This window comes from Amphiura filiformis, chromosome 17 (genome assembly GCF_039555335.1).
Source record: "Amphiura filiformis chromosome 17, Afil_fr2py, whole genome shotgun sequence".
NCBI lineage: Eukaryota > Metazoa > Echinodermata > Ophiuroidea > Amphilepidida > Amphiuridae > Amphiura > Amphiura filiformis.
Genome location: NC_092644.1, coordinates 12,175,464 through 12,191,940, shown reverse-complemented (window position 1 = coordinate 12,191,940; position 16,477 = coordinate 12,175,464). Strand labels below are relative to the sequence as shown.

At 37.7% G+C, this 16,477-nt stretch overlaps 1 protein-coding gene across 1 annotated transcript in view; it reads left to right on the top strand.

The window, feature by feature from the left end:
- The first annotated feature begins 2,404 nt into the window (after positions 1-2,404).
- Positions 2,405-16,477, top strand: part of LOC140136936 (glycosaminoglycan xylosylkinase-like) — a 28,173-nt gene continuing 14,100 nt past the window's right edge. Inside the window, 3 exon segments of the mRNA XM_072158588.1 lie at positions 2,405-2,514; positions 9,929-10,652; positions 11,110-11,196. Of these exon segments, the coding sequence (XP_072014689.1) occupies positions 10,057-10,652; positions 11,110-11,196 (683 nt within the window). The 5' untranslated portion in view covers positions 2,405-2,514; positions 9,929-10,056.

The following is a 16,477-nucleotide window of genomic DNA, read 5'->3' as shown; positions in this document are numbered from 1 at the left end:
TGCCTCTCCTGGTGCCCCCCAGTAAAACCCCAAAATTACGAATATTTCACCTTTTTGCGGTAATTTTGTTGATTTTGCCCCCAACCCCCCTGAAATTAACTTTGCACCCTCAATGCCCCCCCTCAAAAAAAAATTCCTGGCGCCACCACTGGGAACATATTAAAATTATACTAAAACTTTTAATTCATGTACAATGAATGTTTACCCATGTCATTGGTTAAAGTATAGTAAATCCAGCACCTTTTGGCGACCAAATAAGTTTATTGTACAAATGCGCGCAAACATTTTTGCCATATTGAAGCTAAAATGATGAAACATGGTGCAAAAGTGGAATATATTTATGCTAAAATGACCAAATATTTAGTCAGAAACCCACATACAGGCGTCAACATTGGGGGGGGGGGATGATTGTATGGACCAACCCCCTGGTAAAATATTGGGGGGATTTATCCACCCATCCCCAGGGATTTACGCCTATGCTAAGATTTGGGGGAACCCAAATTTAAAAATGATTAAATTGTCTTGTCATATAGGGGGGGCCTAATGCGAGCACCATAGAGTGTAATATAGAAACGGTGCCCAAAATATCTGTGCAAATCGCTTGCCCCCCTGCCAAAAATTGTTTGACCCCCCCTTCGCCCTGCCAAAATATGCTCCCCCCTTTTTGGCCTGCCAAAAATCTTTGCCCCCACCACCCCGGCACAGTGCCATCGCCCCGATATCTTCATGGCAGAAATCGCCATGGTAGGTTGAATCCACAGCCACGCATGGCCATTTTGTTCCGACCTTTATGACACATAATGAGCCGAGGGACATCCTGACTAAGGCTACTGTCAATACCTCGGTAATCGATTTCTCTAGTGTGTAAGTGAGCTTGTATATACGCCATGTGAGTGAGTGCTCACATCAGAAAATCAGAACTTGTCAGTTTATGAGTTCAAGACTCACACTTCTTTCTCAAGACGCAAGCTAACGACTATCATATCTGTTGAACATATATGTTCCGCAGTCAAGTGCAAGGAACCAGATCTGGTTTCTTTATACGAAATCATTTACGGGAGATATTCATCATTTTCTACCCCGGTATCCAAAGATTTATCGTCTGAATATCAATCGTGCATAGCACATTTACGTGTATCGATCCCGGGTATTCATTTCAGTGTCTCTGGCTGCACTAATGTAATTATTAACCAGGCGATTTCGGTGTGCCCGGGGTTACACATAATTATTGCACCACCCCTATAAATGGATTGTGGTGCCATGGTTGGTTGGTTGGCGGTTGACTGGATATCCCGCCTTTTATCTGGCGCACCACATAAAATATGTGTAAAATTGTAGAAGTTCACTGATGCATACGCCATACGAAGATGACTCAATACCACCACAACTATGTTTCACATGCAATATGACAAGAAAAATATTATATAGACTCCCGGGGGTCACTCGCATACCAAAGTGGTACGCATGCTCATCCCCAAAAACGTCAAAAAAGGGTTGATTTTTGGCCTTGTGGCGGCGTCGACGTTTTTAGAAAAAAGGGTGCTTTTCAGGTAAAGTTTCAACATTTAGGGTATATTTGTTCAAGTTCAGTGGGTTTGTTTTAGAATTTACGCCATTTAGGGGTCCATTTTAGTTTCTTACGCCGAATAACGCCATATTTTAGGGGTAAGATTTACAGAGCCTTACGCCAATAAGGGGTGAAATTTTTCCACACTGATTACGCCATTTAGGGTCCATCTTTGAGGTGCTGGGACGAGCATGCATACCACTTTGGTATGCGAGTGACACCAATTCGGTAGGGCCTATAGACTATGCATGTTGTACCGGGGTTTTTGTCTTTTCGTCTGTATTAGAGTGCACTACACTAAATCCTTCCGCATTTGTTGTAACCATTCAGAGTTCGGTAAAATAAGCGCCTAGATGCGAAATATATCGGTAGCCCGAGGGAACCAAATTTGAGTGACTCTTTTGATAAAAACGATAGAATAGGAGCTCAACATTACTAATCTGTTCAGAAAATGTTCCGAATCGAATGTGCATGGGTAATAGGCCCTCGGAACAATATCATGGCCGGAACTGGTAAGGAGGCGAGAGTGCCGGCTGAAATTCGGGATGGCGCTGTTCAGGAGTTCGTATCTTTCAAGTTTGTTTTGTCCCAAAAAATTAAATTTAAATAAAAGTTTAATCTTTATTTAACATGTGTTTAAGACGTTGGTTTGATCAAAATATTAAAAATGTTGTTACATGGGGTAGAAAAACAAACTTACTTTCTTGTATTTTCCCGTGTATTTCAATGGGACGATTATTTAGTAGTGTGCGCCCTATTAGTGGTATCTTTGTATCCCTGGTGGTATGCGCCCTGTAAGTAACGGACAGCCCGTAGGCTTTTACTGTTGCAGGTCAATTTCCGTTTGGGGTGAGTCAACTCTGCACTGTTGGATAGTGCCACGCAAACATAGGAAGTTAACTTTCTTTTTTTCAGCTCCAAGTATGTAAGAAATTTGGTATCAAATGGTATGTGCGTTTATCGTTGTAACGTCTTAGTAATTTGGTCCCTCGTTGGGCTTGCTACAATATATGTAACGTTAACTTTTAAGCTTGATGTTACTCAAGTCACTCACAAACTCAACCACACAGTGTCAGTGACAGTGCATTGGCCATTGCAATGATTGTGTGACTGTCTGACGGGCTGTCTGACTCTTGATTGACTCTTGATCATTTATGAAATTCAAATGTATGTTTACTGTCACAACTGTCGGCCATATGTTAGCCACTCAGACTCTCTCTTGTACAGAAAATACCTTGTTTGTTTTTTTTCCTAAATCTGAGTCTGACTATAGCTGCTATATGCTAGACTGGATATAGCCTATAATAGCTGTCTCCTACTAGTCCTAGTACTAGTCCTGCCCACAAGACTTCAGTCTTTTCATAAACATAATGACATCTATGGACCTGAAGTCTAGCAGCGATACACCAGGATGCACTGTATAAAAATTTCTAGCACCGAGATCTAGCGTAGCGAGCGGCGTGATAGTTGCCGGGGGTCTAGGGCCATCCGCCGTAGCAGTTACTTTGAAGGCACTCAAACTTGAAACCAAATAGAATTATTTTTCACTTAAAATTAACATGACAAGGCTAGCTAGATGAGAAATAAGCAATTCTCACCCGACACCCGTTTTCTCACACTGAACAACACCTATGCGCGCCGCCATATTGTTGTGGTTCCATTGGTTCCCGGCAGTTTAAAACACAATACGATAGAATACTGAGGATACACGCATTTGCAAACCATCGCTGTTGCCAACTGTTTTCCTACCAAAAATACGGTAATTATCATGATTGCAAATCGCTAAATGCGATTTAAAATACAAATTTCTGGCTCATTTCTGGCCGGAAATTTTTTTGGGGGCATGTTAAAAAAAACCTTGAAAAACAAGAAATTTAGGGTCTACAGCCTGTCTCAAAAAAAGTTGTGCAAGTGAAAAGCGCCCTCTTTGGCAATTAGAAAATACCGTCATGACATGATGGTTACATCAACGTCACGGGCGTAGTCTTGGCTCTCAAATACCGTTTGTTCTGTTCAATTTGCTTGTTTTAATCTCGAGATATGCTTAGTTAACGACGAAAGGGTAAAATCACAATTGAATACCTGAGTGGAAGAAGGGCCCAACTCCCAATTTTTTACAAAAATGAGTTAGACCCAGCATTTTATTGCCAGCAGATTGTTCTTCCTTGTGTGTGAAAGATGAGCCAAAATTCATTCTCTAAATAGTCTTCCACGTTACACTTAATCATGGTTTTCATGGAAGAAAGGCCCAACTCCATGGAGTTGGGCCCTTCTTCCACAAATATTGGATTAAAGAGGAATTTTGTTCATCCATGAAATCGCTTTTCACTACAATAAACTTTCTTGCTAACATATTACATGCTTCTACTTGTGCATATAGTGGATAATTACATAATTTCTGTAGCTATTTATAACACATCTGCTTACGGAACTGGCACTTGCAGTATATTAGTGGAAGAAGGGCCCAACTCCAGCTCCTATTAAGACCTGTACCGTTGCCATGGAAACACCATACATAATTTCGAATGTATGTAATATTGTATGTTCATGTATTAAAGGTCCCCTGAAGATGAAAACATTCTGTCTATAAAACTTTTCCAAATATTAAGTTTTTTCTTAATATCTCAAAAACAGTTTTGATGGAGTTGGGCCCTTCTTCCACTCAGGTATTCAATTGTGCCAATTTTACTAGGGAAGAGAGCTTTGCATGTAAATCAGCGATAGCATCAAGTTTATCAAGAGTTCCTTCGTGAAATCAAAAGAATGCATCAATTACACAATTCAATTTTTTTTACTGTTTTATCATGATGCAGGAATAATGATTCTCTTTTTCACAGAAAAGATAAATAAATATTTCACATTCTTCTGTAAAATTAAATACATGTGCACGTCAATGATTTTATCATGGTAAATCCTGTTCTCTTAGTCACTCAAGACATTTTAAAACACAAACAAATATTGCACACTAAGGTCCGTATGCACAAAAGAGTTAGAGAGGGTCTAAAGTTAGACCTGGTCTAACTGGAATTAAGTTCCACCGGGAATGGTCCTTTACTCTTATTTCCTTCCTAGAGTAGCTAGCAAATTCTAAAGATTTTAATGCAACGTTCAAAAATAATACAAAATAACTTAGATAGAGTTCTATAGCAAATGTAAAGGAAAATGTCCTTTCTCATGGTACTAAATTCCACTTAGATCAGGTCTAACTTTATACCTGTTGTAACTCTTTTGTGCATAAGGACCTTATTTTATATTACTTGTTGGGAGAGAAATTAGACAAAAATAATACACGCAGCGCTGATGTTGATGCTAATAATGCGTCTAATGCACGAGCCCCTGTTAAATAGTCGTGTACCTTAGCCACTTACTTGTTAGTAACACACACAAAGTCAGGAGTATTTATATTTATAACATTGACAGTCTTGTTTTATTACTTTAACTCCATGTTGTCCGGTATCAAGTCCCGGGTTGCCAGTCTGAATCCCATATCGTAACAGCCCCGAAGGGAGAGTGCATTAGACGCATCAGCCACTGTATATCATTGATTTTACATGTACAGCTCTCTTCCCTATGTAGTAAAAGTGGCACAATTGTGATTTGACCCTTTCGTTTTTGTCTCGCCTGAACTTTGTTCAGGATGGGACTTAGTAATCACTATTTCTGTCTGTCCGTGCGTGTGTGTGGGGGGGGGTGTGGATGGATGTATGTGTGTCCGTCCGTCCGCACGGCGACTACTTGGTGGGAGGAAGGGTAAGTCCGAGCCAAGTCCGAGTCCAACAAAAATAAGACCTGAGTCCGGACTCGAGTCCGGACTCGGTCAGAGTCCATGCTCGGTGGTGGGGGAGGGGTCTGCCCATATTGCTTAGTAGGAGCCTATTTGTATAAAAATTGGTCATTTGGTATAACATTTGGAAAAAATGGGTCATTATTTTCAAAAAATGGAGCAAAATTTTATTATATTTTGTTTCTAATTTGAAAATTTACACAAAAGTTTCCGCATAATTTTATGGCATTTTGATGATAACTTAAAATATCCAACCTACCAAACCCACCCACCTTACCCCACACAGTTGACATTTCAAAGACTCAACCCAACTCAACCAACCAACCCTACACACATACTTCGAAGACCCATCAGACCACCTGTATCAGACAGCAGTCATGTGGGGGTAGGGGTGTGTGTGGCGGGCCAGTGGCACATTACATGTAAACTCTCAACCAGGGACTAGAGAAGTGTCACCACATTTAGGCTGCGTGCAGCATACATGTAAATGAAAGCTAATGAATTGCAATGTATTCAAATCATACTACTAATAATGCCATATCTGTAATGTGTGCTGTGTGTGTGTGTCAGTGTGTATCCAGCTATTGGCAGCAGACCAAGAGCTTCCAATAACCAGCAGGGCCAAGAAATAAACATGTTTGGACCTGTCCACTGAGTTGATCATCTATAAATAGCTCTGATAACATTGAATACATTGAATACTGGGCTGGCAGTATTGCACAATCAAGTGCAACAAGTGGCTAAAGTAAAAAGTGGCTAGAGTTAATTATTTGAAAGAAACATTGGTATACCCCAAGCTAAGGTAGGCAAGTACCCGGGCAGGAATTCCATTGGTTTTTTTAAGTTTGTTTTTTTCGGTTTTGTAGTGTCCATGGACCTAGACCTAAATGCTAGGATCATTCATGGTTGACCTAAAAAAAAAATATAAAAAAATTCAAGATGTTTTGTATTTTTAATATGAAAATTGATAATTTGTATTCATGTCATAGTCTATTAATGATTTCAAAATGCATTGAATTTGAATGCATTTTGAAATCATTAATAGAGTATGACATGAATACAAAGTATCAATTTTCATATTAAAAATACAAAACATCTTGAATTTTTTTTGTTTTTTAGGTCAACCATGAATGATCTAGCATTTAGGTCTAGGCAGAGGTGTCTATTCTTCCAGAAAATTGAAATTATTCCCTCACCCTACCGCGCTGTGTCACATCCGTCCCCAGATTCTTCCCCAACTGAAAACCCCCAAAATGGACCAAAAAGGGAAAATTTTAGGTTGGTTGCTATCTCCGGGGGGGGGCTCCCATATATTGACATACGTCAAGTGAAAAGACCCTGTTATTTTTGGCAAATCCTACTCCAATGACCCTGTTTTTTTCAGTAGCCTACACTGACTGACCCCCTTTCTTGAACAATTAGTCCTTAAAATTGAAATTTTGGCGCGCTTCACACACATTTTGAGCAAAATAAATGAGTTTTGTCTATGTTGTACTGTAAAATTGGGTAAAAAGCTATTTTTGATTGTCAATGATGTGAAATTTTAGGCGCTCCTATACAAAATCACTCCATTTTTTACATTGCCAACACCGAATGACCCCCTTTTTTCTGAAAATTTCCACACCGATAGACCCCTAGTACATTATAAAAATAACATCATCATCATCATCATCATCATCATCATCATCATCTTCATCATCATCATTGTTATCATCATTGAAATTCACCTGTAATTCTAAACATCTTTATTGTCCCACACAAATGTGCAGTGAGTAGTGAGCACACACAAACTACAGACACCCTAGATGGGAGCTGAGATGTATGGTCCAGTGTGCATTTTTCTCTCTTTCAGGAGTTAAATGGATTGGAAAGTTCCATGAAAGAACTCTTAGATATTTTTATATAGTCCAAATATTTAATAAAATTATGCATTTAATTAATTATCATTTATTTCATTAATGATAACAATAATATGATTCTGCTAAGTGACAGATAAATCTAAATAATTGGTGGATATTTAGGATATATGACAGATCAAAGATTTGACAGCCCCCCAATTAATTTGGAAAATGCCCAAATAAGTAAAGTCAACAAATCTGAGATCTATTTTGACATTTTTAGATAATCATTTCACATTTTACATGGATTTAATTGGACTGGACTCGGACCGGACTCGGCTTCGAGTCTGAGTCCTTTTGTGTCCGAGTCCGAGCCGAGCGGAGTCTTTTTGTGTCCGAGTCTGAGCCAAGTCCGAGTTAATAACTTTGCATCGGTAATATGTCGGGCATTTTGCTTTGGACCTCGGAATATTCCTCGGTTCCAAAGGCACAATGTTTAGATTTTTCACAATGCCTTCCAAATAACCGATGTGCAGTTATTAACCTCTAATCACAGAATCGATAATGATTCTAGTAAGATTCATTGCGAGAATCAACTTCTCTCATTGTATCATACAGTAAGTGCGGTGACTATGATGGATTTTGATTCTCGCAAACCAAGACGAAATCTAGGCCCTGCATCCACCAATTCAGGTGTTGATTGGGGGCGGGCCTGGCCCTCCAAAAAAGTAGGAAAGGAGAGAAGCGAATGGGAGAAATGGCGAAAAGTGCAGTATATACCATCTGGATAAAGATGATTGACACCTGGCTCTTCAGTCTTGCACCCCGCCCCCCACTGTAACCTTCTCGCTTCCAAGTTGTTGGGGTATTCTCAACTGAACTGACTTTGTCTGGACTAATATGTGAAATGCATGCAAACTTTTGCAATTTTAAGACAATTGTGGCCTAAAGCAGGCCAAAGGAAGATGCACCAAATTTGGCTCACCTAGAGCCTGGCTGTCAACTCTCACGCATTGGGTCACTATCTCACGGTCTCACGCCAAGGTAGTATAATCTCACGCCTAGGTAGTAAATCTCACGCAAAAAGCGGGAAAATGAGTAAAATCTCACGCATCGCTTTTCACATTCTCGAGCGCCGTGGCTCAAATAATCATGGTACAACATGAACATTGGAGTCGGCAAATCCTGGTACGACTGTCTCACGCCAAGCAATTCCAAAAAGTTGACAGCCCTGCAGGGTCCTACTGTGCCCTGTGGTAAATCCGGCCCTGGAAGGGGAAAGGGATTGCTTGGTATTGGGGTTGTATTGGTGAAAATTATATCATATAAACCTGGAAGTGAACCAGAAGTCATTGATCCTAAGTTCATAGTTTGTCATTGTGGCATGATTTTTAAGCTTACCTGACAATTTTGCTTGGAATTATCGCTGTAAAAATGACCTCTAACAAACGCTCCCCTTTTAAAATTTCACGCCCCAATGGTGTTTATCAGAGGATATATACAGTAGGCATTTTTGAAATAAAAAAATTAGGAAAAAAAAAAAACCCCCTTCCAACTACACAGACTCAAGAAAAATTATTCATTGCCGGAACTAAGGCGCGGAGCGCGTCAAAATTTATATTGTAAGTGTAAAGAAGGCGTGGAGCATGTAAAAATTTTGCATAGATTGTACGCACATTTCGACTGGAAGTTAAAGAATGGCATGCATAGCTGCTGAAAATTTTAAGTCACCAGCCCTAAATAATTCTATAACCCCCCTATTTTGGGTGTTAAAAAATTATAACCCCCTATTTTTGGTCTGAAAATTCTATGACCCCCCAGTATATTTGTGACCCCCCCCCGAAGAAAATGCCTGCCCCTAAGGTGCCAAAATCTGAATTTTATAACAATAACAGTTATACAAATTTGACAATAAAAATTAATTTTGCTAGAATTTTTTTTGCTTTTTGCACACAAACATTATGTAGCCATAGCACATTCCATTTTTTTTGCATGTGCATGAATGTTGAGTATTTCAATTGTGTACTCTCAAGGTTCAAATCAACAAAATTTGCACACTTTACAATTTGGGTGTACTATGACTCCAATGAGTAATAACTCCAAACGGTAGTTTTTAGCTAATGAGTTTAATACCATATGTATTTTTGGTTTCTTTTAAGTCACCAGCCCTAAATAATTCTATAACCCCCCTATTTTGGGTGTTAAAAAATTATAACCCCCTATTTTTGGTCTGAAAATTCTATGACCCCCCCAGTATATTTGTGATCCACCCCCCTTCCGAAGAAAATGCCAGCACCCTAAGGTGCCAAAATCAGAATTTTATAACAATAACAGTTATACAAATTTGACAATAAAAATTAATTTTGCTAGAATTTTTTTTGCTTTTTGCACACAAACATTATGTAGCCATAGCACATTCCATTTTTTTTGCATGTGCATGAATGTTGAGTATTTCAATTGTGTACTCTCAAGGTTCAAATCAACAAAATTTGCACACTTTACAATTTGGGTGTACTATGACTCCAATGAGTAATAACTTCAAACGGTAGTTTTTAGCTAATGAGTTTAATACCATATGTATTTTTGGTTTCTTTTTTAGGACATGAAAGGGACATAAAAAGGGAGGGGGATCAGAAAATTTTTGATGTTTGAGGTTCTGACTTTTCCAACCCCCCAACAAAGTATTTATGAATGCTCCCTTAACACTACCATTAAATAATTATGAATTATGCATTTCAGGACTTGTAACATCCAGTACGAAATGAGATGACCTCCCTTGCAAGTATCAGCATTATATCAGCTGGTGATATGTGGTTAGTGGGAAGATGATGATATTAAATTATCCTGAGTAGTTTGATGATGATACCATGAGACTAAGACGAAGGAGGGTGATATTTATTGCTGGTGCTCTAGTTATAGTATGGATGGTAATTGTGCTACTGACTCCACCTCCGTCCACCTCACAATCAAACAGACGTAGTGATGACAATGAGTTGGACAATGTTGAAAATCTTCGGGCATCGTACAACGCCCAAAAAGCAGGTGGTGCTGTAAGAGAACAGGAACCGAAATATGTTGGCAAAGAATTTGCTGACTTTGAGGATTTCCAGCCTGGTGATGGCGCTCTAAGAAATAATGAGAGTATGAAATTGACTGTTAAGACAGAAAAGTTACCAATCAATGACAATTCTTATAATGGAAGTGCCTTGCTTGATATAGAGAAGGATCTTGTACCAAAAAACATTTCTGCAGTGAAAACAAATCCAAGTGCAATATGGGACATTGCTGCATCGTGGGTAAAATCGTTGGAGATTCATCCTGAATTGGCACCCGAGTTAGGGGATGTGTTAAATGCTCTATCAACAGTTCCAATTATTGAAGCTGATGTAGGGTACAAGGGAACACAATTAAAAGCTAGATTTGCACTGCAAGGTGGACAAATGGTCGTGTTCAAACCAAAAAGGTAGGTCTCTTATACATTTAGGCACATCCCAGCAAACCAAAACATTTAACAGAAAGTGTTTAAATGTCGGATTATATACAGTGTAAAGGATATAAAAAGTTTTAATAACATTCAAAAACATTTTTTAACACTTGTGTCATACTGCTTCTTTCAATGTACTTGTTGTATGTTAATTGTTTTAAAGTGTTGACAAGACATTTGACAAAAATAACACATTGCATAGTGTTGAACTATAATATTGGGTCCTGATTGCTAAAAACAGGGCCAAGGAAAATGTGATTCAGCATCCCATAATTGGGGAAGCATGCAAACTCACTAAAGAATCAACAAGCTCAAAATCTGGTGTTTCAAAAAGACACACTTACAATGTTTATGATGATTGCTGTAGATTATGCAAAGCAATCAATGTGAGGTTTTACCAATTCATGTTATTATCTGTATTTTTTTCCAATTCCAGGTTTCTACGAGAGCATGTAATCTATGGTAAACCGTATGCAGGGTATGACAGACACAATGGAGAAATTGCTTCATTCCACTTAGACAGGTAAACACACAGATCCACTGTGTATCTGACTACTTCTGATTCGAAAAATATAGCACTCATTTGTGATATCTTCCCAATTTTTTGATATAAAGGGCCAAAAAACATGCAATTTTTCATTTCACTATGCACAAGTCTTTAGGCTTGATTGTCACAGCATACAAAAAAAGAATAACACCCAAAAATGCATGTTTATTTCCAAAAGTTGCCCAAAATATTAAAATTTGACTTCATTTGTTCCAACTAAAAGGATTATATATTAGGATATGTTTCATTTGACAAAACAGGATTTTGTAATCCTTAAAAATTGCAAAACGTGCCAGGGAAATACGCTTTGTGAAATAGCAGGATCATTAAAATGGCCCCAAAATGCATCAACTAGAAGTTAAAAACAACCCTTTTTGTTGAAAATTTTTGACCCCCTAAACAGGATTCGCATTCATTCTCTGAAAAGGACCCTTAAGGCCAAGTAAAATAAAAAACATGTTTCACGTCCGGGTTTTTGAAAAAAAGGAGTAAGATAAGAGGGGGCTTTTTATTTATTATTTTTTATCACAAAATCGGTGTAAATACCATAATTAGAGCTGTTTTAGCGTATACAATAATGCCTGGAAAAAGGAGGAGGCCTCTATTTATTTGTTGTTCTGAGAAATAGGCACCCTCTTACTATCACGAAACCTTACAAAAGTGTTTCTTGTATATTAGCAAGGCTATAGAAAGCATCTCTACTTCCTAGACATATTTTTTGAAAAGTTATAACTGAATTTCAAAAATAAAAATAAAATGAAGAAACCTCAAAAAAGGAAGCGGGAGGGGACGTGAAACATGTTTTATTTTTTATTTGGCCTAATTTACATTTTTCTTGTCATGCATGTGTACACTGTGAAACTTGAGTGGCCCCCCTGGTTTTAAAGCTTGACAAGTTGTACAACAGGAAATAATAAACCAAATACTCCACTTCCTCTTTGAGATCTTGTGCCCAATTTGAAAACTATATTGGATATCTATACTATATAGCCTCCGACAATCACAACATTATGCCCAGTGTTCTAAAATTTGGTTGTCCGTTCGCCCGGGACAACCAAAACAACCGAAAATAATGCTCTAGTTGTCCGGCGGACAACCAAAGATCTACAGCCAAAAGTCACTTTTTCAGCATGTTAGTTTGCTCAAACCTGACACAACTGATAAATTGTTTTAAAATATTTAAGAGTAATTGTTCATAAATTTTTTTTTTGTCATTGTGTTTTTTATTGAAAAAAGCAAACCACAAACACATGATTGGAAAAATTAGAACAAGTATACATAAATCATTAAACATCAATCAAATCACAAATTGACATCAAACATACACAAAAGTTCTGTGACCAAACATATCAGATTGAACCATGCGAACATACAAGATTTACCTGCCACCACAAAAGTGGGCATACTTAAATTACATGTACAGGAAGAGCATGTAAAAGGTGATTTATAAACAGTACATTTACAACCAAAAAGTGAAATCAAAATCAACACTCCATTTACGGAAGTGTTGAGATAGTTTCCCTTTTATCAAAGCAATTTGATACTCAATCTTACGTTTGATAATGATAAAGGATTTAAGACCACTAAACGAGGAGAGACATTTTGGAATTTACATTTGTAAATAAAAATTTGTAGCATAAAAATAAGAATGTCAAAAAGGGTTCATCCGGTACACCAAACATTACATCAATCTGGTTGAAATTGTAGTCAGAATGCAGTTTCATATTAATAAAATTTTGAAGAGCCTGCCAAATGGGATTTACTTTTTCACAATCACAAAATATATGTAAAATGGTCTCAGGATATTTATCACATAAGGAACATAGAGGTGAATCCTTTCTCCCAATTTTATGAAGGAACTTATTAAGTGCAATAGCCTGATGAAAAACTTTGAAATAAAATGCTCTTAATTGTGTCTCAATGGTACAAGAAAAATTACGAGAGTGAATATTTTCCCACTCCCAATCCATAGCCTCCTCATTACTATTATCATTAAGCAATTCATCCCAATACAGTTGAGCTTTATCAGGAGGTGATTTGTCAACCATAATTTGGTAACAATAACGAGGGACTTTAGGTGCCAACAGAATATTGCTTGAAAATATATTTAAAAAATCACAATCTTCAACAGTGGCATCATCAAGCAATTCCCTTTCAACAATACTATTAACCAATGTATTGTATTTCCTCCTGTCTCTATAATGGATATCAAATTCAATAATAAGATCATCAAAAGACTTCAGAACTGGAGTGGGAGTGTCAGTATAGAGCAAATCAGTAATATTATAAATTCCTCTTTCATACCAGGCTGCATAGTAGAAATACTGTTTTGATTTGGTGCGGACATGTTTATTTTACCAAATTCCCCCTGTAATTTCAATTGCTCAATTCAAAGCCAAGATCTTGAGCTGCCATATCCCTAAAATAATACCAAGATCGAGCGAATCAGAAATTTGAGTATTCTTGAGCTGTGTAAGAACTTTTTCTGGGGCATAAGCTTTCCAAAGAAGATTTGTATCTGAATGGAAGCATTTTAGGGCAGATAATTCAATTGATTTCCATGTACAAAAATAACTATCATCCAATAAATGTTTAACCCATGTCATTTTTTGTGACTGGGCAAAAGTAAATGGGCCAACCATTTTGAGCCCGCCTGATCCATAACCAAGGCATAAGATTGACCTTTTAACCCGATCATTTCCACCATTCCAGATAAATTTATAAAAATAGAATTTAGTTTCTTAAAAAACAGATTAGGAACTTTGATACACAGCACTGAAAAAAGATATAAAAATTGAGGCAAAATGAGGGATTTAATAACAGAAATTTTACCAATAAGGGATAAATTCCTGGCCCTCCAGCAGTTTAAAGTTTTTTCGATAAGGTCTAATTTTGGTTTGTAATTCAATTCATATAAAGATTTTATATCCAATGAGAATGTAATACCTAAACATTTAAATTTGTCATCTTTCCATTGCAATCCTTTATCTCGGAATGGAAAAGTAGCAGCACCCTTTTTTGAACCAATCCAAATTGCTTCAGATTTAAGTAAATTAATTTTACAACCTGAACAGTAATTGTTCATAAATTGACCACACTCACTCTAATTACAACCAATTTTATTTTCTTAATTCGGACATTGATCATGCCTTATATGGTAGAAAATTAATTATTAAGCATGAATCACTTGGTTTTATTTGAAACAAACTCATAATGACCATAAAAATGAATTAATACAGCCGTTTCTCAACATGCGATATTCAAATTCCCGGGCGTCGAAATTGTCCAGTGTAATGTCGTCCTAGTTATATAATGAAGGCTGACAATATAATGAAGGCTGACAACAATTGAGCACAAGTAACCATGATGCCATTGCACTAGATAATAGGGATTTTGAATATCGCGTTTTGAGAGCCAGCTGTTTTTATTTGTTTTTATGGTCGGTATGAGTTTGTTTCAAATAAAACCATGTGATTCGTGCTTGATAATTGTTTTTCTAACATAAGGCGTAATGTTGTGATTGCCGGAGTCATCGTTTAACACTCTTTCCCTAATTAGTGTTCCCTGTGCATGGTGCCAAATTTTAATGGTTTTTCTTTTTTTGCCCAAAATTATGAAATAATATTAATAACAACAGTCAGAAAGGTTTTCTGGTCATTTTAAGTCAAAATAATGAGGTAAAATGACAGAAAACCCACTTACTATCTTGGTTGCTTTTATGTGCTGTTCTATGGGGATTTAGACATTAATTCAAACATTTTCCATTGTCCTACAAACACGTCAGATTTGGCTGAATCCAGTGATAAAAGTGTACTTGTGTAAAAATTCACAAATATGCCCAAAAAAAATCATGTTTCAAAAAAATTAATCAAATTCATTTAAATAGATTGTGTGTTTGTTCGTAATAATTTGACTGTTATAAGAAGATATGCTGTATTGATACCCCAAAATACATCCCAGCAAACACAATTGTTTTGTTAAAACATGTTGTAAATATGTTATAGTTTGGTTCAAATCATTTTACTGACATTTTAATGTTATATGGGTATGGCATGGGACCCTTCGTAAGGCAGCCTGTGGAGGGTCAGTGAGTCACCCCTCCCCTTTCCATAGACTTGGGGGCAGTGCCCTGGGCAAGCACTGGGTACCCCCTTTATGGGACCAATGGCGGATCTAGCGAGCCAGCGTTAGTAGTTTAGCATTGGTAGTGAAGGCAGATGAGTTACGACCTCCAAAGTCAATGGCAGTCTACTGGCAGTCAATATCTGGACATACATACATACATACATACAAAATGCTTATATAGCGCTGCTACATAAAGAACGCAGCGCAGAAAGAACCATAATTAAAACTACAAATATGAGATACAAATTACAATAGGCATATAAGATGAACAAAGTCACTTAAGCAGGAAACAAATGTGTTTTCAATGATTTCTTAAAAGCAGGTAATGTGGTAGACTCTCTGATGATGACAGGTAGACTGTTCCAGATCGAGGAGCTGTGTAAGAGAATGTCCTTTTTCAAAAGATACTAATGTCTTGGTTGAGTTATGCTCAGAGAGGCGAGTTGTGTCTGCTGCTGAACGGAGACCTTGACGGGTTGGAATGTGAAGAGAGAGACATTGCGATAAGTAGTCCGGTGCCGTCCCATTGAGGCATTTGAACACTAGCACCAAGATCTTAAAGGTGATTCTATCCTCAACGGGGAGCCAATGTATTTGGTGTAAATAAGGCGTGGCATGATCTCGTTTCAACGCTTGGCAAATAACTTTCGCGGCCCAGTTCTGGATCCTCTGTAATTTCTGGATGTCTTTTTCCGGTTGATCCGAGAAAGAGTCCATTACAACAATCCAGTCTGGAGAGAATAATAGCACGTGTGACGAGATGGCAGGTGTCATAGTCCAGGAATCTACGTATACGCGAAATATTGCGGAGTTGGAAGTTTAAGTTTGTGCAGAGAGATTTTACATGTGAAGACATGGACATTTGTGAGTCAAAGATGACACCAAGATTACGAACACTGTCGCTAGGAGATATTGTAACGTCCTCAACAAGCAAAGAAATAGGAGACATGTGGTGTTTGAGGTGTGGTGATGTTATAACCATAAACTCTGTCTTGTCATCGTTTAGCTTGAGCATGTTGTTATTCATCCAGTTCTTTATGGATTTGATGCATTCAGAGAGCCGATGAAGTGAAGAAGCTGTGCAAAAGTGGCAGGCCTTTTGGTAAAGAGCAGGGGATCAGTCCGGGCCTGA